The following is a 24,478-nucleotide window of genomic DNA, read 5'->3' on the forward strand; positions in this document are numbered from 1 at the left end:
AATCAGACAACTGGCCAACATAAAGACTAACAAGTCCAGCCGAGTGAGTACATTTAAAATGAGTAGTGCACCTCAACAATGATCACTATATTTGCAATATTTATTCTCGTGACAAATGCAATATCCCCCACAGTTGTCACAGAACCCTTAGGATAGTTTATTTTGGTGTATTTGTTTCACAGAACATGAAAACAAATCTATTGAAGAAATACAAAAATGCATGCGAGGGTGTGGTAGAAACCTGTAACGGCTTATATAAAAATCACAACCAAAAGGACTAATTTCAAATTTCAACTACCAAAGGACCAAATCAAAAATGTGTTTTAAGGATTAGGATAGTGTTTATAACCTGTATAATGTATAAGTATTACTTCTACTCTACTCCCCTCCTGATTTACAGTAGTACTCATACTCCAGTGACAGTATTCATAATGTTATATTTTTTGCACTCGTTTGTATAGCCTCTAAGTTTTTTTTGTCTTATTTTATTTTATTTACCTTGTGTAATCTTTTTCTATCTTAGTCGGTGTGCTTATCTTTGCCCTTAACTCTTTTTTTACTTGACTCAAAGAGTCTGCACAAGAATTCCTATTTGCATGGACTGTTTGGTGTATGCACAAATGGCAAATCAAAATCTTGAATCTTGCTATGGAGAGAAATTGGTCTCACTAAATAAATGCATTAAAGTCTTGTTATTAGATGAATGAACTTGAAGTTGAAAATATATATATATATAAGTTGAATACTGACATTTGTTCAAATTGGTTGGGATTTGTAGTTTGGAAAATGCATTTGTGAACACCGATAAATTACTCACAAATCGTCATACACATTTGTAAATCTTGTTTTTATTTGTGGATGACAAAACATGCATTTGTCAACAGTACTGAGAGACTAACTTCTCTGTCCATAGTTCACCTTTAGTTTGATTAATTTTATGACATATCATATTCAGCTAATATGAGTAAGGAATGACAATGTGGCATTTAGGGCCCTATTTTAATGATCTGAAACCCAAGTATCAAACGTGAAAGTAGCTTTGTGGGCGGATCTCGGGCGCTGTTGCTTTTATACCGGCGGGATGAATGAGTCTTGCGCCCGACGCAAATCTAAAATGGGTTGGTCTGAAGTAGCTAGGTGTGGTTTGGGCGTAATGTGCAATAAACCAATCAGAGCGTCATCTCACATTCCCTTTAAGAGCAGGCGCGCTTGTTCCATGGCGGATTGCTATTATGACGGCGGATTTACCTGGCGCACACCAGCGGGAGCTGTCTGGGATGCGGCAAAGTAATAAATGTCCGTCTTGACCGGGTGGCGATGTTGCTGCGGCCTCTTGGGCGCATCTCCATCTCCTGGAGAGGATTGCTGCAGCCATGGAGCGTGGGCCTCCAAACGCACCACCTGCTCCGGTTGTGCCCCTTCCTCCTCCCCCCACTCTATCTCCGTCCACCAGGAGCGCATCGCGCATTACTCCCGGACCAGATCCCGCCGGAGTGTCCAATCCCACCGTAGCTCAACATCACGTCTCCTTAAATCCTCTAATATTTCCTCGTTTATGTCATCAACACATCCATGATTCTTGCCACAAAGAATGCTGCGACTTTTTCATCACTGTACTGTAAAGTGCCTCCTGACCTATCCGAACACCTGAAGCGCATTTTCAGTAATATTTTTCCTTGTAATTATGTATGGTTTGCAAAAATGCAAAACTGCTGCGTCCGTGCATGAGAGAAGCAAAGTGTATGCGTGTTGTGCACACGCTACATGGCCAAGCATGCGCCCCTAAAATAGTAACGCGCCACTGACTTTAGACCAGGTGTTTCCTGGTGTGTGGCGGAATTGTTTTCTGAAACTGCAATATAGCACCAGGGAACGTTTGCGCCTGAACACGCCTCGTCTTTTCGCTAAACCGCCCCCAGGAGCGCAAATACATTCCCTAATTTACCGACGTGCGTCTGTGGAGGGAAAAGTCAGCTGTGCGAGGAATGATACATGCATCGGTGTACAAAGGCAATTGCGCTGAGTGCAAGATAGGGCCCTTAGTGTGTTTACTTGAATGGCAAAGTTATATAACATGTAAACGTGGCAATCATCTTACTCAAGAAATGACTAAACACAATACCCTGCTTTCTATTGAGAAAAAGGTAATGAGAAAACATATACATGTCAGTTATGTAGTGGAGGTTGTGTCAAGGATCAATGGCTGCCACAGCATTCTGCTGGCAGCAACAAATTCATGGGGGAGAGAAAGATGACTTGCAAGACCCAGGCAGGTGAGATGTCTTCATGTACGACAGCAGCAACAACTCCAGCATAGTGTGATTGATGCGTACATGCTGCTTATTTACTGTGTTAGATCTTAAATCCCTTGGCTTTGTAAGGAATGCTGTTTGAAGTGTCAGTGCTTAATCAACACATATACATATATGGCAAAGGTATAAATCCTTGCAGCAACAAATTCATATACATATAGAGGAACACGTTTTTAAAATGTATGTGACCACTTGTGTGAGCTACGAAACAAAGAAGTCTAATCAAAACAGCTGGAATTAATTTACACAACAGAAGGTCAGGTTTGATATGGATAGTCGGATGTTGATTCTCAATTTAGTATCAAGAGACTATGTCTCACTAAACATTGCTCAGTTCAAAAAGAAAATAGTGTGAAAAGTAGGCTTGTGTCTGGGAGAGGATTAATCTTACACTTGGGTTAAGAAACATGGTAAGGTTTAGGTAAAATGGTGGTAGTTTGTGTAGGCAAGGTTCAGAGTTAGTGCTGACAAACAGAAACAAAATAATAAACATGTTTATTAGCCTACCTTCTTTGGGGCAAAGGTATTGTGCTTTAGTTTCTCCACCAGCTCAGGTCCAGAACTGGCCCAGGTTTGAGAGAACACCTCAGCCTTGTCTGGGTTTAGATGAACCCCCTCCAGCTGTTGCTGTAGAGAGGCCGGCTTTACATTATGATACACTGCCTACAGAGGAGAGGAGATATGGGTTAGAGTAGGAACTTTATAATAATTTCTAACATGTTTTACCCATGTCACAGATCACTCTTACAGTCCTATTCCTATTTACCCCTAACACTCAACATTGCTACAATACAACAATTCACGATACAACAGTGACCCCAGCTGGAGAAACGGGCTCCACACCAACAGGCACAAAAGCTACATACCAACTTCTATTTTCTTTAGAGTGAGGCGCTATATATATATATATATATATATATATATATATATACACACACACACACACATATATAAAATGTATTGAAAGTATACACTTAAGCAAAGTATAAAAGAGATTATAACAGATATTTGGCCAACTTTGGTAATTTGTATCTTTTCATGAGCATGGCAGGCAAAGCCATGCACCCATACAGTAAATGGTTTCTTGGAAGCACCTGCACATTCACTGTAGATAATAACTTTTTTTATCACTTTTCATGGTAATTTACTACTTCCTAAAACATTTTTTCTGACTACTTTTCTCAGGTAAATGACTCTGTGTAATGTAAACAATCTGTGAAATGCACTGAAACAACATATTTAAGTGGGTTAGAGTCATTATATAAATTCTTTCCCAAATCCAAAGCAATGTTAATCTTCATACAAAACATCGTTCTTACCTGGCCTCCTCTATCAAATCTGATACCTAATGTTAAACCCTTCAAAATATTGAATATTCTTAAAGAACAAAGCAGTAAACATACAAGAAACTCCAAGTTAGTAAAATTTGCATTTTAAACAATGAAATCAGGTACAACCCTTACAATAATGACCACCCCTCACCTGCTCTAGTATGAAGGCAGCTGTTTCCAGGACTAGACTGAGAGCCTGTTTATCCAATGAGAGGGCAGCCTGAAGTTTTTCTTCCTCCTCTTCACTGAATGTCCGCTCTCCCTGTTTAGAAAACATAATTTACTGTGTCCATGTGAAAAGAGCCTCCAAAAATCACTGTTTTCAAGAACTGACAAATAAATGAAAAGCTGCTTTCTGGTTGAGAAATCAACAACTTTTCAAAATAAAAAATAGGAAAGAGTAGAATGGATCATGTGGATGTCAGAGGCCAGCATTATGTGCAACCAATTAAATTCAATGTAATGTGAAATTTTTTTACAACTACAATGGAGTAGAAGGGGTTTTCACAGCAGACATCTTGGCTTGTCAGAGCAGCTAAAGAGCAGATTAAACTAATAACATTAACCATAAAAGGATGCAATGTCAGGGAGAAATCATGAAAAACAGTCAGTATTAATCTTTTTAGTCGCACCTGTGCTTTTCATCCTATGACATGTCAAAATGACTATTACATTATATATTATTTATAAACAAAAGGTGTATTCATTTCTCATAGCAAATCCCAAAAAATTGTAGTAATCAGACACATTGTTCTTGGAATGAATGACTGACACCTTGACAGCCAGCTAGAACCAGCTCTTGTGGAAGAAACAGCATGATCAACAGGGACAGGCATGTGTGTGCATTCATTAGAGCCAAGTGGGACTGATGCTCCAGTAAGTCATTATGCATGCACTGCTCTCTCTGGCACTACAGCGTTGCAGCAAAAGCCTTAAAAGCCTCTTGTCTTTGGCACAGATAACACTGTGCAGTCTCTGTACCTTCAGATGAAGCTTTTGTATGATGCGGGAGATCAGCCTGGAGAACTTGTTCTCATCAATAGCGTTGATGAAAGTCACCGCTTCTTTTATGCTGTTTGGAAAGAAGAGTTGTAGTGGTGTCAGCGGTCTAGAAAGCACTTAGATCTTTTAGTTAAGAAAGCGAATCAGTTTATTGCCAGAGTATGATGTCATACATGAAAGGTATGTAACGCTGGCTGTCAATGATATTCAAAGGTACCTCTATACATTGATAACAAACACACATAAACTACAAACATATAGCAGTGACAACATACAGCAAACAGTAGTGTCTTCTATCTATTGCAATAGGTTTCACAGGATAAACAAGAGCTTCAGTACAAGTGTGAGGAGTGCATAGCAGCCTAAAATGAGGTAGTGTGTACATACACTTGAGTATAAAGACTAGTGCGCGCACACAGACATACTACTGCAGAGTCAATATGCTGTATACACAACTATTTCACTAGTGCACATATGTGCATTAAAAATTAAAGATAGTAAGACAACAAAGCAAATTTACTATAAAATGATCAGTTCTGAAGAATGGTGGACTTTAGGCCCAGTTTATGAATCTTACATGATGTTTTACTCTTGAGACTCTGTATGTATGTATGTATGTATGTATGTATGTATGTATGTATGTAGACTTTGAATCCTAAAATGACTTTCTTATATTATTGCAATCAATTAAACTAAAAATGAAAAACTACTTTAAGTCACAATCAACACATAGCACTTCAAATAATAAGCCACTATGACACATGTAAGCAGCACCCATTCAGAATAATTGTGACTTTTAACTCATGTTGGAATTGTAATAACGGTTTGTACATTTGAAATGTTTTTCAGTGAAATGCACACGACATATATACTGTTACATATATACAGCGTAGGCAGCAGTAGTGTGTATATTATACACTACTAGTTTCAACTTAAAACAAAGCAGCATAGTTACATTAAATTGGAAAACCTCTTTCTGCAAAGTAAGTTGTGAACTTGAACTTGAACCCTTTTGATATTTCCCTCTGATATGCTGTGGTCTTACTAGAAGACATGTCTCAAGGCGAATGCATGTATCGCAAAGTTTTACAGCAGTAACGTTACTAAAGTATAGCTACTTCATTACTATCCAAAACAATGCTTGCTACCAAAAAAGCCACAAATCACGTAAATGTAAAAACTCTGATAAAGACGCAGTTTCATGATGATAGCAGTAACATAAACCATCCCCAAACTAGTGTAACGTGTTTGCTAGTGTCCATTTATGAATCTCAAATCCCAATATTGATACATTTAAGCATGTCTTCCTGTCTCTGGATTAGGCTACAAGTATCTTAACGTTACGCTACTGAAATTATTATTTGAATAACATTTTTTTTTTTAAAAAAGCCCACCTTTGTGTTTCTTTTATAAAAGAAGCCATTGTTGTCTGTCGCTTTCTGCAGATATTAAAATCCAGAGTTGAAAAGTGTCAAAGCAGCAGCAGCAGCATCCTTACACTGTTGCCATTCCTTCTTCCTGTTGTCACGAGACGACTCACGTGACAGTCAATGCTGCGCGAGAATGTGCAGTGCCAGTGAAGTACAGGACAGAGAAAAATAAATAAACCGTAGAGATAAATAAGTAAAAGTCTGTCACTGATGTATCCTAATACAACAACGGTCAAGACAAAAAATTCCTTAAAGCAACGCGCAACTCTGGTTGAAGAGTAGTTTGCGTAAAAGCTGCGCACAAAGTGTGTGCTACAAGGGTCACTACGGAAGAAGTGATGGACAAACAGAGCCGGTGATTTGCCCTCCGCTGGAGCGCGCGCGTAAGCCTCGGTCGCCCAGTTTATATACATTGTAGTTGCTTTTATTACGTTTTTTTTTTTTTTAGATATCTTTAGAGCAGCAACCCAATAAGGGATTATCGCATTAACCTTGTCACCAAAAGATTATGTATGCCTCAAAATGACTTAATTTCATTTGGATTGTATACCATAAGTATCCTACAAGTACTGTAAGTACAAATTTGAAGTAGGCTACAGCTGAAACGATTAGCCGATTAAACAGTTGATTAACGGAACTGTTTTGATCGTTTCCAGTTTCTAAAATGTGAGAATTTTTCAGCATTGAGTACTTTATTTTTAATACTTTGGTAACATTTTTCTGATGATATTTACATACTTTTACTTATGTAACATTTTACACTTTTTACACTACTTTTACTTAAGTAGAGGATCTGAATACTTCCTCCACTACTATGGTTGTATAGCCCACCCAGTACTTTTAAACACAAAAAAAAAATGATGGAATTCTGATGGAATCAGAATCAGAAAAGGTTTTATTGCCAGAATAAGTACACTTAAGTACGCCTTTCTGTGTGGAGTTTGCATGTTCTCCCCATGTTTGCGTGGGTTTCCTCCGGGTGCTCCGGTTTCCCCGCCATCAAAAACATGTAGTAGGTTCTCCAGGCAGTGCCCTTGATCAAGGCACTGGCTCAGATCTGGAGTTGGTCCCCGGGCTGCCCACTGCTCCCTTGAGGGATGGGTTAAATGCAGAGAATGAATTTCGCTACATGTACGTGTATGTGACAAATAAAGTACCATTAACATTAGTAGATAAACTTAAACAGCTAATGTAAGTAAAAACTGCCTGCAAGCTTCTCCTGTACTGTACGGTAATTTCTCTACTGTGCGACGGTAAGTCGCGTGGTTATGACACAATTGTTAGCCTATTTTTACAAAAACGTCTGCTGTGGAGCCATAATGTGAGGTACAAGGTAATGGAGCCTTTTACACATTGTCGTGTTTCTTTAGAAATAAACAATGGACAAATAAAGTCTTTAAATGCTTCAGATGTAAAGTTATTCGCTGTCAAAGTGACATCAAAATGAATGGCAGTCAATGGGATGCTAACGTTGGGTGATCGTTTGGTAGCATCAAAATGGCGCCATAGGACCTATGGGTTGTTGACAGACGCTTACCCCCTTGTAAAGCAACACTAGAGAACTTTTCCCGCTTTGGTCCCCCTACAGGTTGGAAGCGTAATTGTCCCATTATGTCTCATTAGAACTACAGATCCGCTACCCGATCTAGCAAACTTGCCTAATGTAACGTAATGGACAATTCCGCTTCCAACCTGTAGGGGGACCGAAGCGGGAAAAGTTCTCTGGTGTTGCTGTAAAATACATTTTGTTACAATGTGATCGCATGTCTGCATTTTATTCTTTACCATAACAATAGTAACGTTAACGGTATACTATTACTTTTATCCTTTGTCCCTTCAGAGCTCCCACAGCAACATATGTGTACATGGGAGAAGGAGGTTCTCGCTGACCAGCAGCTCTGTATTCAGGAAGGGAACTCCAGTCTGGACCAAGAGGACCCAGAGTCTCCACAGATTAAAGAACAGGAGGAAGAGCAGCTTGTATTAAAGCAGGAGACTGATTCCTTTATGTTGACTCCTATGTGTGTGACCACCAGCTCCTCTCTTCCAACCATCATGTAGCTGAGGATCAACTAGAAATGCTGATCCAAATCCAAAGAACAGACATCCCAAACGCAGAAGTCACAGTAGCAAGCTATACAACTCTACCATTTCAAAAATACTCGGATATACTACTGAGTAATACTCACAAAGGTAAAAAGTCTTTAAAATGTGACGAATGTGGCAAAGCTTTTATCTGTTTGTCAAAATTGAAAGCACACTTGAGAATCCACACAGGTGAGAAGCCATTTGTGTGTGAAACATGGGAAAGATTTCATACAGAGTGGTCAATTGAAATAACACGCAAGAACACACACAGGCGAGAAGCCATATTTGTGCAAAACGTGAAAAAAATTTCAGAGGTGGCAGTGCCTTGAAGGTCCACATGAGAATGCACACAGGTGAGAAGCAGTATTCTTGTGAAATATGTGGGAGAACTTTCAGACAAGGTGGTGAATTGATACTCCACATGAGAATGCATACAGGTGAGAAGCCATTTGTTTGCAGCACCTGTGGGAAAAGATTCAGTCTGACATATGAATTGAAAAGCCATACAAGAATCCATACAGGTGAAAAGCCATGTTTGTGCAAAACATGTGAGAGAGGTTTCAGAATGAGTCGTGACTTGGCAGCACACAGGAGAAGAACCAATGAAAATATATTGTTGTAAGGAAGTAGTACATTGTCAACAATGCTATGAAGTTTTGGTGAACTCACATCGTTTTATTTCCCTTCATATTACAGCATTACTGACATTTTTGTTAGCAACAGTATATCTTTGAAAAGTCTGTGTTGCACAGTGTTCATAGTTCCTACAAATGTTTGACCTGCTAAATGAATATTGGTTTTTAAAACATTTCATACACCACCGTGTCCACCTCATTTATGAGTGGATTGTAAAAAGGGCTTTATTGGCATGGAAGTTTCAAAAACAATGTTGTCAAAGCATCAAAATACAATTTGTCCAAATATCCAGACAGTACACAATAAACAGTATTATGAACATTAACACAACATCCTGCCAACTAGTTGTTTTTTTTTGTCTGAAACATGTAATTTAATTTTATATTTTGTATTTGCATCAACTTGATATCATTTTTTGTTGTTTTAGTTTTAGAGGTGACACACCATCATACATTTTAAATGATGTATTATATGGTAATAGAAATGATCAGTGCCCAATGGAAGGTGGGCAACAAAATGCTGTTTTTCTCATCTTATGTATTGTATTTTAACAATAAATTGCCATATGTTTAATAACATTTTGCATGCAGAGGAAATAGCTTAAAAGGACATCAGTTAAATTTAGTAGTCCCCATCCCTAATTGAAAGCGGGAAGAAAAAATAACTCAATTCCGCTGTTGGAACTTTAGTGCGACATCCAGCAGAAGTAAATAACACAAGCGCTAGTAGCATTATCAGCTGTATTATCCACAAAATGTACTTAAAGAATCAAAAGGCAAGAGGCTACCACTTTTAAGATGGCTGTGTGACCATGGCTGTGGCCATCAAAACATGTAAGAGCATTTCATTGTTGTAGTTTGTTAGTGTGGTAGATAAGTAGTATAGTACTGCATTATATATAAGCATATATGTCTTTCTATACTGTATAAAAAGTAACTATAAGTGTCGAATAAATGTAGTGGAGTAAAAAGTACAATATTTCCTCTGAAATGTAAAAGTTGTAGAAGTAGAAAGAAGCATAAAATGGAAATACTGGAAGTACCAGTGTGTCAAATTGTACTGTTAAACAGTATTTGACTAAATGTACTTCTTACATTCTATCACTACTTACTAGTAGCCTACCACTCTCTGATAAGGCACCCTTTATAAAGAGCTTAAAGTCTAAAACTAATGCTTTTGTTTTGGTTTATAAATAGGTCAGTGGAGGTAATAATAAGAAGGTTATTACAAAATCCCATTGGCAGGTGCTTAGCCTTTCTTTTTAGTAATGAGTTATATGTTGGTAATCCAATACTAAATGCTTATGGGTTTCTCACTTTCTAATAAGTCATCATTAAGCTATCTGCAGTCATTAATAAATCAAGAGTAAGTGTTTTAGGGTGTTAAACGGATCATCTGCAGCCCTTATCTACAAATAAGTGTTCAAATGGCAAAACAGGGCAAGGAGTATTCACAACCCGAAATGTTCTTATCATCAACGGCTTGTAAGTGATCTATAAAGCATTAGTGAGGGATTTATTAAAAATTACAGTAATCATTTACATTGTGTAAACTGTTAATAAAAGCCACCTTAGAAAGTGGTACGATTTACTAATGCTATGTTTCACTACATGTCAGTCACCTAAAGTGATAACCGGACACACGCTTTTAGTATTGTAAAACATAACAATAAATATACATATACATGTATTTAACACATATTAATAATATAAGATAATACAATAAATTAAGGGCAACACAAAGGTTGAGTTTCGACAGTTTATTATGTTGAAAAAGAAGAGAAAGAATCATGCACAGATTAAAATTAAGATAATCTTTTGATAAGACATGATAAATCATTTAAAAATATTTTGCATACAAATAAGAAAAGAGATAATCATGTCAGCATAATCCATATTTCTGTCACACAGCATATATGCAATATAATATTCTATGCACTAATTTTACAAACAAGCTTGTATGACTTTCAATACTGTAGCAGACCTGTTCCAATTTGGTATTCAAAATAGTTTCATACTCTTTCCTCCATTGATTGATTTCTCTTGCCTGGAATAACCAAACCAATAAGACTGTCCAAAAACGTCCCAATCTGCCGCACCTTTTCTATTAAGTAAACACTGGAGTCAGTGAAATTATTTCAGCTATAAACTGACACAGATCTGTACTGTAGCAGCTGAACGTGAAGGGTTAACCTCCAGCAGGCAGAAGGAATGTACCACAAATAAATAAATACTTCATTTTTCCTTCCAACAGAAATTCAAAGCACGTAAAACATTCTTTTCTTTAATAGGAAAAACAAAGAGATAACACCAAAACAAGGAGTGTCAAAGCACATAGTACCTTCAAGATGTATATTTTTGATAAAAGTTAGTAATTTGAGGTTTTGGTAAACAGATTGCATCACGGTAAACATTGGCTGACATCTGCAGCTTCAGGATCTCGCTGCCACTATTTGAAGGAGGGTAAATTTGGCACTTTTATGCTGATGTCACCAATGTTGATGTTTCTGGGCATTTCCGGGAGGTTCATGTTCTTTACAGCTGATACGGCACGAGCAGGCGCTCCTGCAATACCGGCCTATACACACACACAAACACACACAAAACACACACATGGAAGGTTGATAAGATACAAATCAGCAAATAAAAAAATAAAAAAACACCTTGTACACGACATCACATTGAACAGTGATATTAGACACACAAACAGACAGACACAGACAGACAGACAGACAGACAGACAGACACACACACACACAGACGCTGCTAAAGAGAGTACTAGACAAAAACAGTCAACTGCTGACAAAATGCAAAAGCACTGACAGCTACGAAGACAGACAACATGTGCAAATGTACATTCAAATGCCTTCATAGCTTCATATGCACATGCATTATTTTGTTCTATAATGATTTACATCACAACCAGAGCCAATTATGAATCAACTGTGAGGACACACTGTACTAGACCATTCACTGATTTTGATGTACTGAGCAGTACTGGACATTCATCAAATGGACAAAAGGCAGCATTGCTTGGAAAGTGAACCCACCGGACTCTTGAGGACCGATAAGGGTAAAAATGCAAGGAGAGAATTGGGTAAAGCAGAAAAAAATGGATTTGGATATGAAGACGGAAATGATGTTTTGGATAGATATGTATGGATGTATAGAATGTGTGCATTAAATAAATAAATAAATAAATAAAAAAACATGTCAACATAATATTAGCCATAATACAGATGACACTGTGCTTCTAGTGGGTTAAATTACTTCTGGAAAGACTACACATGACTGCAGCTATCTAAATACATATTTGTGAATAGAGGAACAAGAATATCTACCAATAGTGTTAACTACTAATGATATGAGAAGGTTGTTAGCCTAGTAGTACTAAACTACAATGGTAAATCTACTCTCAGGGACAGAGGAGGCACTTCACTCTAACACAATGAATCTCAATGTGAAACTGTATAAGAGCAATTTAGCATTTTTAAAAGGAAAGCACCAAGGTAGTTTAGCTTTTTGGAGCAATAAAACATCTGTGAAGAGTGAATGATTTGATGTTTTGGTCTCAAGTGTGAGCAGACATTTGAGAATCACTGCAGTTAGAGATCCCCCAACTGAATCTTCAGAAGACAGACCCAAAAATGACCAAAAGGCTTAAACCGCAGAGAACTGTATGTTCTCATTGCCTCATTGTTGTCTCTCACATTCAAACAAGTAGCCTCGTAAATCATTGAGTGATAGGACACACATAGAGTATGTCTGGAATGTAGATTTTTCTACTTCACTTATTTTTACAAGGTTAGTTCAACAGACGGTTTGTGTTATGGGGCATTCCTCCCTGTGCCAAAACTCAAGGAGACTTGTGTTAGAAGGAAAGATGACCGTGGTGTTAACCAAGAGGAATGCTGATCCAGCACATGGGCCCAGTATTCAGGAGTCAGACTCCAGATATTTCTTTCCTCACAGTGGGTAGCCTGGAGACCCACTGTGCATGTCCATAATAGTGGGTTGTTAATCAAATGCTGGGTGACTAATAAGTCCAGAAATAGTATCACCAGCTGGGTAGTGCAAGACAATGGCTTGATTCTCTGGTTCCATGTAAGAGAGTTAGATGAGAAACTTGATACCACTCTCGTGTCTGTATGGTAAATATGTAGTTAGCACAAAGACTGGAAACAGGAGGAAACAGCTAGTCTGGCTCTGTCCAAACTAGCGCCTCTAAAGCTCACTACTGTACTTAACAGGTTATAACTAATTGTTTGACCTGTACAAAAATCTAAGTGTGAAAATAACAATAGTCATTTTACCCGGGGTTATTTGTCCACGATTACTTTGCCAGGACCAGTAACTTCCTGGCTCCACTGGTTGCCTGGCAACTTGTCCCGACCAAATGACAAGATGCAATTTTTACATTTGTGGATTTTGTACAAATTAAACAAACAAGATATAAACTGTTAATAAGTGAGCTTTAGAAGAGCTTGTAGGTCCCTTTTGACAGGGCCTGGCTGCAAATTTTATTTTTTTTGCAGAATGGTAAGACTCATCCCTGATTGGCTCGTCCTGACATACTTACCCGAACCATAACCAATCCCGCTCCTCTTGCCTAAACACAACCCTCCTATTGCCTAAACTTAACCAGGCTAGCCATTCCGGGATGAGTTCCATAATGAATATTCATGAGTCTTCAAAATTTTTGCAGCCTGGCTAGCTGTTTCCTTTAGTTTCCAGTCTTTATGCTAAGCTAAGCTAACTAGCTGTAGATGTAGCTACATATACCATACAGATATTTAAGTGGTATCAATCCTCTCATCTAACTCTCAGCAAGAAAGTCAATGAGCATATTTCCCAAAATATCAAACTATTTCTTTAATATAGTGCACCATTTTAGGCCAGAAAAGTTTTGATAGTATCACAGTTACATGTGATAACACAAAAAGACAAATCTAATTAAATAATTAACATTTTCTAAAAATGAGTAAAAGAACTCAGAAGATTATAAATAAAAGGCCTTTCAAGATACGTCTAAAACAAGAGTTCTGTAGCCTCTCTAACCCGTAGAGTCATATTTCTTTAAACTACAGTGGGTGGACAATATAATACGTACACCTTACATGTATAAAACACCGCAACAAACTACAGCTTCAAAAATGATTTGAACAACCACCTCTCTGACACAGTCCCAACAGCAGTTCAACATTACAAACTTAACAAAGATAGTATTTATTATCTATTTTAATAAATTCACCAGTGGCAACATTTTTGGGTCTGCCATGAAAGATTCCTACTGTATGTTAGTGACATCAGTTTGCTATTACATGGAGGGCCATATGGTGAGACTCGGGGAGTGAAGTAAACTTCAGTTAAGGTTACAGTACTTGGTTGTAAATTTAGCAGTACCTGTGTCTACCTGTCCTGCCTGGTAGACTGAAAGATAAACGTCTGTAAAGAGAGAGAAGAATGGAAAGAACTAGACAGGGTCAGGAAAAAGAGGAATGAGGAATGTTAAAGCAGATTAAAGTAATTACAGTTTATCTCCACAGTAGAGAATGAAAGGACCTATCATAGACCACATATTTAATGCCAGAAGTGATCTAAAGCTTCACCCACAATTCTTCTTTTATAGCAAAAAATAAATTAAGATATTAATTGAGAAAGTTTGTTGAAAAAACACTATTGCCACTTCATCAGTCTTTAGCCAATCTGGGAGGAGAACAGCTTGTTCCTTGCTCCCCAGACACTGACCTATAAATGGACAATGTCATTTTTAATTAGCATCGGTTTGAAAAGCACAATGCAGTCTAGGGTAGGTCCAAGAGGAAAGGACAGAGCAGCTCTGATGATTGTAAAACAGTTAAAGACTGCTTGCAGAACATCAATCAAAAAGAAGATCCTGTCTCATTAAAGCACACAATGCAGGTCAGATTATTAGAGAAAGTTTACTTTGTTAACACTTAAATACAAATGATGAGCACACAATTGCTGTCAGCCAGTTAAAACCCTGGCTTATAACCCTTCACTACATCGTGTAAGCAACAATATACAGCACATTTTGTACAAACTTTGTGTCAGCGTTTCTCATTGCAAGTGAAGAAAAAGGAATACGTAAAAACATTGCCTCAATGTTAAGACATCATTGCAGTGCGTTGTAAGTCATTTAAAAACAAGGCCAAATCTTTAGTGCAGTTAACATTTAGGACTATCAGAGGCTAAAATCCACATTATGCAAAACAGAAGTGATTTCATGAAATTGTCTCTGGCTGTCTGTCGGATTAAAACTTTCCGATAAGTAAATGAATGTTTATCTGCTAGCAAGAGGCTGTAGGGCAAGCAAAGCAATGTCCTTGCATAGGGCAAAATATCTAAGCAAGGACACTGGCTTATAGATGTAACAAAAACGCATTTACTCCAACAATAAATAACAATTCACATTCTCCTCTAGAATAATAGGACTGTAAAACACAGCCTACAACCAGCCTGTTTTTTAATGAATATATGTCAAATCTACATGACATAAATGTCACATGAGTGAGTGAGAGATTCAAAGGGCACGGATTCTGGAGAGGCACTGGAAAATGGTACAGTTAAGTCTCCATAATAATAACAATAGTGATGACTATGATGCTGTATTTCATACTGAGGGATATGGGAGAAGATATGTTGAGTGTTGACCTGTGTTGAGAGCAGTGCGGCAGCGAGAGGAGAGGGCGAACACAAAAGCACAAACACTCAAGAGTAGGTGGGGAGCATCCACATGGTCACTGGAGAGTAGCATGCAGGGTGCAGCATACACACATGCCTGCATACTGTATATGATACCGCAGAGAGTATTGGAAGTAGGGGCAAGTCATACATACAGCGGACGGGCAGGGTCAGGCTTACCTCGGACTTCTCCATTTTGTTCTGGGCATCCACCTGTGTGATGATTTCGTTCATGTTGGTCTCCAGGACCATCCCACCCATCACCATCTCCGCCAGAATGTTGTGGACCTGAGAGAAATAAGATGTGAAACATGTTTTAATATCATTACACAAATATTTTTTTGCAGGGATTGAGTTTGCATGTGCTTTAAATCCCCTTATTTAGCATTTAGAAGCAGTAAACAAACATCTAATAATAACAACACACTTTAATGTAGTTACAAGCAGATATAAGGACATTTTTATGTGTTTATTAATATGAAGTATTCATCAATTATAACGTCTCCTCTGAATATACATTGTATACTATTAGAATTGTGTTTTACTATATTGTCATTCATTATCTTTTTATAAACCAGCCTCCACTTCCCGGTGCCCACAGGAGGAGTTGACAAATACATTAATAAACACATATATCTGCTTACATTGTAATGTGGTATGAACCATTGGTTAATATACTGCTTATTAATGCTACTGGACAACATTGACATTGGAGGTGTGGTACTCTGAAAAGACTTGGGCCAACCCTGCTGCAAGACCATAACAGCTGAAATCAAAATTGCAATAAGAATAAATTTATTGAGATTTTTCTTTCTATATTTCTATAAAATGTCAGAAATAGTATAACATGTTTATAAAAGCATTACAAGAACATCGTGTGGCATATTTCAATTGCTTTAAGCAGCAGCCTAAAGCCCAAATATTTTGACTTTACATAAGATCGTAGAAGACAAAGCAAAGCAGCAAACCCTCCTGAAGATGAGTGTTTGGAATTTTTGCTTGAAAAATAAAACGATTAATCAATTAACAAAATAGTTGCTGATTAACTAATTGATTAAACCAATTAATGGTCTAACCATTTCAGCTCTAAATTGCAGCATAAAAGTTGCTTTTAACACACAATACAGCATGTGTAATCAATTGACAACTCGATAATGAAAAACAAATTGCTCAACTACAAAATCTGGGAAGTCACTGAAAATGTGTTACAGCACAAGACACAAGTCATCAGATGAGTGTTGAGACAATAACAACTCGGCCTGAATAGTACAACTCATTTCTACTTTCTAGGATTAAACATTCAAGCAGTTTTATAAATATATAACATCACAAAGAGGCGAACAGATTAAAAGTACTTCCTACCTTGTCTACGTGGAAAATTAAGTCGAGCTCACAGACGTTCTCAAAGCATTTGTCCAGCGTTTCCACAAATACCTGAAAGTAGAAGAAATGTAACGTTAAAAAAAACAGACTCGCCATCTATTGTACCTCAAAAACAAAAAAAGAAAGACACATGGTAACAGACACACTATGGTTTACCTGGATTAAGTCTAAAATTCCTAGTTCACTCTCTGAGGAGTCCACACAAAACACAAAGTACAGTGTGGCGTAGTGTCTGTAGATCAGCTTGTAGTCTGATCCTCCAATCAACCTGAAACACACGGGACAAGGACACATTACACCAACACCTGTCCTGAGTGAATACATTACATGCTAAAACATAAAATACAATGATCATTACCTAATCACTGACTACAGCACATTTACAAAAAGATCTTTGTCTGTTTCACTACATGCTGTAAACATGTTATGAAACCAGAGGAACATCGGGAGAGAAACAACCGGATGTTTTTACTCATGAATCAACATTATGTAAAGATAGGGCATGCTAACATGAGAAGATATGAAAGTTAATGATTATTCGGTCTGTTAATAGGTTTGACCTCTGAGGCCAAAATGGCTTAAGACACAGGAAATGTTGTAACCCTCCCCAGAGAGGAAAAAAAAAGTAAGTGCACGCGGGGAAGATTCACAAGGTAAAACGACAACTACTTTGTTCCTCATTCATGAATGATAGATGAACTTCAAACAAACATTGTTACAATTGATTGGCATTCATAAAGCCCTCTGAGCTTCCCTTGGGTGGAATGAATTCCTGTGCTGCTGCGTCAGAGTAAATTATTCTACTTTTATGTATTTACTTCCTCTCACATGTAGACACAGTCACTTGCTTATGCACTAGCAGGCCGAGCTAAAGCACTTTCCCAACTTACATTCCACCTTCTAGGAAATTACAGACGTTCTCATCTCTTTTCGAGACCAAGTGGAAGGTTTCCCTGATGATCTGTTGCTCTGTGTCTTCATTCTGCAGGACGGATGAGGAAACAGAGATTGTCAAACGAAGAGAAGATGGTAAATAATGTGTTGTTTGTGCACCTAATTGCTTCCAGTCAACCGTTTCATTACTTCTATCCAGAAGACTGGGTTGTCGGGTAAATAAATGGTTCCCCTCACCTCTTTTTCTAAAATGTATGTATTAGTTCTGAGTGAAAAAACATGATTTACATACTAATCATTCTCTTTGTCATATCTAAACATAACCTAGTGCCCACAGGCTATGATGTCATTGTACAAGCTGAACCAAGGCAGGCTCATCTTATTGTTTGCTGATGGATGAGATTCTGTTTAAAACCTCAAATATCCTTGGGCATGTTTGCAAGCACCAAAAGGCTTGAAGTTTGGACTCACAGTTGAAGAATCCCTGAATTAATAGGGGGTCCCAAAGTTCCATGGCACAAAAAACAGATCCAAGTTTCATGCGGTTTCTAAATATCAGACTTTTGTGTTGCGTTTTTTTTACATCATTTAGTTGATAAAAATGAAAGTGAAAATACACAATCAAGATCCAGGAGAAAGCATCCAAAAACGTCTGACCGACGCAGGGCTGGGCAATATATCGGTATCCCATCTATATCGGTATTTGAGGTTAGATATCGTCTTTAAATTTTGGATATCGTAATATGATAAAAGTGTTGTCTTTTCCTGGTTTTACAGGCTGCATTATAGTAAAGTAATGTAATTTTCTGAACTTACCAGACTGTTGTAGCTTATCCATTATTTGCCTTTATCTACTTAGTCATTATATCCACATTACTGATGATCATTTATCACAACCAATTGTCAACCCTAAAATATCACCGCAATATCGACACTGATGTATTTAGTCAAAAAGATTGTGATGTATTGCCCAGCTCCAGTCTGACGTTTTTAATCTAACCTTAAAATCCTCAATTAAAAGTCAACAATGGTTAAAACCTTGTTGTGTGCCTCTCTAACACTGAGCCAGCCTCACCAAAGGGTGCTAATGTCCTCTTGGGGTGCATAAGGTCAGTGAGCACAAAGAGAGAAGAGGCTGTCCAGTATGCAGCTGACTGGAAGACTGTATCGGTCATGTGGCTTGTAGCATGACTTGTAGCAGGGTTACAGTACTCACTGTTTAATGATACAGCTGTAAGACTGAAAAGTCTTAAGCAGCATCTTTTAAAATTCTCATCAAGATGTTTCTGGTGTTAAGGGTTTATGTTGTTTGGTTTTAATGGACTGTGGTTCCCATACCTATGGACCACATTTGGCCTTCTGAACCCGCAACTTCCTCTAAATGTTGGCAAAGTTTAAACAGCCAGTAACACCCATCTTCCCTGATTTCATTGCGGAAGAGTTACATTCAAAAGGCATGCAGTAGGGCTGCACAATATGACCTAAAATCAAAATCACGACTCATTTCACATTTTACCTCGTTAACGATAAATGAATGATAATTAATCAAGTTGTTCTAGATCATCTTTTCTGAAGCCAAAATGTTTGCAGACGACGGACACTGCGTTTTTTTGGGGCACAAGTTGCTCTGTTGACTCGGACTCTGTGTTTGAGTTATCCTCCATTATGCTTTCCGTGCAGCTGACTGGTCCGGGCAAAGTCACGTGACTTCACACGCCGTAGAATGTTTTTAAGGAGAAAGTAGGCCTATCAATAGGAATAAATTATCGGAATTATCGTCATGGGAAAAAGACGTCGATAACAGCTTCAGAATTTTGATGTCGATAAATTTTCGATTAATCGTCCAGCCCTAGCATGCAGTACAGGTGGCCTAATGGTTAAGATGCGTGCTATATAACGGCAACATCGCCACTTTGTTACATGTCATACCCTTCTCTCTCCCCACTATGCTTCCTGTCTGTATCTTGACTGTAAACTGTCCAATAAAGGCCAGAAAATTGATGTTATAAATACTTTATAACACACTAATGTAATTGTAAGCACATATAAGGACATTTTTAAGTGTTTTTATCTGTTCATTCATACACTATCCTCCACTTACAGGTGACCACAGGAGGAGTTATAGTTGCTTACAACTACATTATAGTGTGTCATGACTCATAAACCATGTATAACCATAATGTTTATATACTGCTTATGAATACTAAAAAGGGGGGGCGGTTAAAGTAAAGTGTAACCACAAATTCTAAGCTTGTGATGGCTAACACAAAGATTTGCAGCTCTAACATTGTCACTTTCTGTATATATTAGATTTCTTTATACAATAAAGCACTGGAGCCTAACTGGTAACTCAAATAAACTGACTAAAAACAGTAACACAGCTAGCCACACATATGAAATGTTATATTCTGCCAGCCAGTAAGCTGACACCTCAGCTTTTAATATAACAGATTGTGTCTACATAGCCTTTTTATAATCCAATCAATTTCAATGTATGAAATACACCATGTGCACCATATAGATATTGGGACATGCTAAAAGCAGCAACTATGTTCTGCCTTGTGTTTTTAAGTGAAGAGAGTAGGGGCTTTTCCACCTTTAATTTTTTTTACAGGACAACAAGGTGAGAAGGGGGAGAGAGAGAGGGGGAAGACATGCAGAAAATCGTCACAGGTCAGATTCAAACCCTGGACCTCTGCGTCGAGGCATAAACCTCTCAGTATGTGTGTGCCTGCTCTACCCACTGAGCCAACCCGGCCACCGCCTGTACCTTTTTCAATTAATGGTTTCATCTTTGAAATATTCCAATCACTGTTTCCCAGAGCCGAAGGGGACATCTTTAAATGTATAACGTTAAATGTACCTGACCTACTGTCCAAATTCTAGATCTGAAACAACTTTTCAATAATCAATTAATTGTTTGAATGATTGATCAAGCAAAAATGTCTCAACTCATATCTGACATTGCTGCTTTTCTTTGTCTTAAAGCCTAACGATAGTAAACTAAGTCATTTTGTGTTTGGTACTGATGGTCGGACAAAAAAACAGCAATTTGAAGATGTTACCTTGAGCTCTGGGAAATCTTTTGTAGCCTTTTTCACAGTTTTCTGACATTTTACAGACCTACTGATGAATCGGTTAGGAAAATACTCCAATAGCCCTAATAAAAACCAAAGATATTCAGTGTACTAACCTATAGTGGGGAAAGAAGTACTCATATATAATTGTACTTTAGTAAAAGTAGCAACACCACAGTGTAGAAATACTCAGTTACAAGTAAAAGTCCTGCTTTAGCATTTTACTTAAGTACAAAAGTATTAGCATCAAAATATAGCCAATCAAAGTACCAAAAGTAAAAGTACTCACTATGCAGAATGGCCCATTTCAGAATAATTTACATTATATTATTGTATAATAGGCTAAGTAATGCATTAATGTGTTCAACACTTTAATGTTGCAGCTGGTAAAGGTAGGACTAATTTCAATTAATTTATATAGGCCTACTGCTGGGTAGCTTGTAATATAACATAATTTCTTTGTTGATGATATTTTGTATCAGAAAAAGGATATACTCAAGTAGTACAAGCACCTCAAAAATGTACTGAAAATACAGTACTTGAGTAAATGTTTTACAGCATCTGTGCATGATCTAAGTCAACGTGCTATTGTAGCACCAATATGGCATGCAGCCAACCTGGACATTAAAATCCAATTATAAGAACAAGCACACACAGCATGCTCAACAGAGCATATTACATAACCTGTTAGTTGCTATACCTGCATGGAGCTTATTTGTTGAGTTTGCGGACAGTGCAGGTAGGTATGAGGACAGTGAAGCTAACTGAACCAGTGAAAGTCTGGAGGGAGCACGGGACACTCACAAGGGCGTTATTAAAGAAGGCATGTGACACAAACGGAGGGAACTCACTCCACTGTGCTCATCACCAACAGCTGGATTTAACATGACAAGTGGGCACAATCCCGTTCATACAGGCTCGGCCGGAAATCCGATAGCCTCGCTTCGGCTTGCACACGTTTAATTATTCATATGCTTAAAAAGGACAGCGGTTCAAGACTGACATCTTCTAACGTTACACCAGGGTCCGTTTGAAACAACAGCACATCACAGGGCGGTTGTAAAGTCCACACACCTTCCGATTCAAACAGTTTGCAACAACATGAATGCATCTTTGAGATATAGCTACGTCTGCCTCGGTTTGCATTAAGAAAACAAACAAAGTATCTCAACAGCCATTGCTTGAGGCATTTAATTCGCTGTTTTCAGCTTGGCCTATCACAACCTTTATGAACAATGAAACATGTAAATACATAACATGTTACTCACATAATGCTCGTAGAATTTAGAAAGCCTTGGTTTCCCATGGTTGTTGAATATTAAAATGGCTTTTATCATGATTGTAGCTTGGCGGGGGAACAGAAAGGGGTCAGTCTGTGAAAGACTGTTGTCTGTCAACTCCCGTGAACCCAGATCCGAGTGGGATTCAGGGCTAAATCCCGTTTCGATTTAAGGTTAATACGGGATAGCTTGGAGCTACGCGCTACTCTTCCATCGTCTCTTTACGGAAATATTCCACGTCAAAGGATCTATTGACCAGTCATTGCTCTCCTCCTCCTCCTCCTCCTCCTCCTCCTGCTACAGAAGCCGCGATGGTTCAAACCTCTGCCGTGCGAACTGTCTATGGAGGGAACAAGTGATTATTTATTTCTAGAGTGATACTCAGATCATCCATGAGGAGGCGTAAAACCGAAAAATAATTTATTTCAAATATGTCAAGCCTTTTCTCAACTTCTGGTGTTTTGAAAAAGATTCAGTGTTTTGTTTATTTCTACATTTATTTATTTAAATCATTTTATTTTAAGTGGAAACTTGTTTTGAGCCCTAAAATGTAAACCTATTTGGTTCATTAATAACTCAGTCGGTTCACAATAAACACATAGTAACTAGAATTGTACTTAATAACGCATTTAAAAAAAAAATTATAAGTGAAGTGTGTTTTTGGTGCTTTTTTCGTCACACTGATGGTTTAGAGATGCGTACATGTTCACATAAATTGAGAAAAGTCTAAAGTTATGGAGATGGTATTTCCCCAAGAAAAAAAAATGTTTTAGTCAGTCAATAACTGTTCTGTTGTTGGTATGAGCAGATGAAAATAAAACCATGCATTCAGAAAAGTGAACTTTACTAAAAAAATAAATAAATAACAAAGAAACACCTGTGTCCAAATTGTGAGTGTAATTGTATTTCAGATACAAACCCATGTGGATTCCTAGATCTTGCAGACATGAAATGTGACGTTGTCAGAGCAGTATGAGACAAGAACAAGAAGAAACCCTTGCTCATTTTCAGCTAAACAAACGTCATATAAAAGCTGCAATCTTTTTTTGAGATCTACAAAAACATTAAACTAGTTTAAATCTAATTTCCCATTAGGCCATTTATTATGTATAGCTGTCCCAGTTTAGTATCTCATATCACTGGTAGGGCCTTCTAGATGGGTAGTGTCGGTTTATGTTTTGGCCACAAGGTGGAGTAACAGTACATCTGGAATTGATGATGTGGCAGCTCAGAAGAAAATTCTAGACATCAACATCTGATTTAAAGAGCAGTCTCCCCATTTTGTCTGTAAACATGAAGCCCTGAATAACTTCCTCAGCCAGAGAAGATTTCCCTTTGACGGACTGACACATGTTGAGATTTGCTGCTGGAATATCCCAGCTCAACTGTGGTCCTCCTGACCCTTTTCTGTGGTAACCAGTAATATGTAGATAATTTTAACTTATCCATTTCTGGAAAATGTGAGAAGTGTGCTGTTCCTACTCAAGCATTGTCCTTTAATTTCTCCATTCCTGTCAAAGTGTTCTTCAGCAAGACATTGTACATAAAGTTCCAACTGAGCACTCTGACATTTGCAGTGGTATTTGATATGTTGTTTTTCTGAGCAACCACTGCTCAACAGCATGCGACAACAAAGGCTGTGTACATTTATCTGAACCATATATGATCTGAAACTACTGCATCAGGTTCCAGGTTGTTTTTCTTCATAGTGAGTCTCCTCCTTTTTAAATGGGCAGAGAACCTTAAAGTGTGAATGACTTACTTTTACGTGAAAGAATGCTTATTCAGAATGATTTATGGTTTACTGCTGTTGCGAGAGCTAGACTGGCATACGGTGCCAAGGACATGATCATAACAGGATGTTGGATGTGCTATCAAAACCATGGAAAGGAGCATCTCTCCTTGTATCTGACTGTCGTCAGATTCTTTCTTAAAAAAGCATGCACATATTACACGTTGTACATCACACATCTACAGGCAGCTGGCAAGTCAAATCATTTACTCAATGTGCCTCCTGAGCTGAAACTTTTAATTTTAGATGGAATAGGTTCAGTGTTGGAGTTATTTACCAACAGCAGATGTAGCTGCTCTACAACGAGAACTTTTAAGTCTGACACCTACATTTTACTTATAATGGGCTATCCCTTACTTTTTATTTTTTAATATGGGAATTATTTTATTTTATTGAATATGTTCCCATCAAAACAAAGGCTAAATTAGTCCAACAATGGTTCACAAACCCTATACTTGTCTTATTTATCTCTTTAAGGTAGTGGTTCTCAAACCTTTTCACATCAAGGACCCTTGTCCCAGGGTCCCCTACCTGATAGTATTTGTGCTT

The 24,478-nt window shown here is 37.9% G+C and overlaps 2 protein-coding genes across 4 annotated transcripts in view; both read right to left on the reverse strand.

Annotated features, from left to right (window-relative positions):
- commd10 (COMM domain containing 10) overlaps positions 1-6,392 on the reverse strand; it is a 66,009-nt gene extending 59,617 nt beyond the window's left edge. For both annotated transcript variants that reach the window (XR_003692589.1, XM_028578483.1), the window contains exons 1-4: positions 6,040-6,392; positions 4,625-4,715; positions 3,795-3,905; positions 2,820-2,975 (exon numbers count right to left, since the gene is read on the reverse strand). Coding sequence is in view for 1 of the 2 variants with exons in the window: in XM_028578483.1 (XP_028434284.1) it covers positions 2,820-2,975; positions 3,795-3,905; positions 4,625-4,715; positions 6,040-6,068 (387 nt within the window). In the remaining variant the exon portion in view is untranslated. The remainder of the gene's footprint in view (positions 1-2,819; positions 2,976-3,794; positions 3,906-4,624; positions 4,716-6,039) is intronic.
- Positions 6,393-10,543: 4,151 nt separating this feature from the next.
- Positions 10,544-22,427, reverse strand: ap3s1 (adaptor related protein complex 3 subunit sigma 1). 2 transcript variants are annotated; one of them, XM_028578857.1, is made up of 6 exons: positions 22,126-22,427; positions 17,777-17,868; positions 17,043-17,154; positions 16,866-16,937; positions 15,684-15,791; positions 10,544-11,376 (listed from the first exon to the last, which is right to left on the reverse strand). In XM_028578857.1, the coding sequence occupies exons 1-6, from the start codon at positions 22,192-22,194 to the stop codon at positions 11,248-11,250; spliced, it is 582 nt and encodes a 193-aa protein (XP_028434658.1). In that variant the 5' UTR covers positions 22,195-22,427; the 3' UTR covers positions 10,544-11,247. The 2 variants fall into 2 exon arrangements, with proteins under 2 accessions (XP_028434658.1, XP_028434659.1); XM_028578858.1 differs by lacking the exon at positions 22,126-22,427 and adding an exon at positions 21,558-21,642.
- Between the last annotated feature and the right edge of the window lie 2,051 nt (positions 22,428-24,478).

Source organism: Perca flavescens, chromosome 5 (genome assembly GCF_004354835.1).
Source record: "Perca flavescens isolate YP-PL-M2 chromosome 5, PFLA_1.0, whole genome shotgun sequence".
Taxonomy (NCBI): Eukaryota; Metazoa; Chordata; class Actinopteri; order Perciformes; family Percidae; genus Perca; species Perca flavescens.

Excerpts from the sequence above, each read along its gene's own strand:
- ap3s1 (XM_028578857.1), bottom strand. The coding sequence starts at position 22,194 with ATGATAAAAGCCATTTTAATATTCAACAACCATGGGAAACCAAGGCTT. Across the intron at positions 17,155-17,776 it reads AATTTCCTAGAAGGTGGAAT|GTTGATTGGAGGATCAGACT; the intron begins GTAAGTTGGGAA and ends CGTGTGTTTCAG. Across the intron at positions 16,938-17,042 it reads GAATTTTAGACTTAATCCAG|GTATTTGTGGAAACGCTGGA; the intron begins GTAAACCATAGT and ends TTCTACTTTCAG.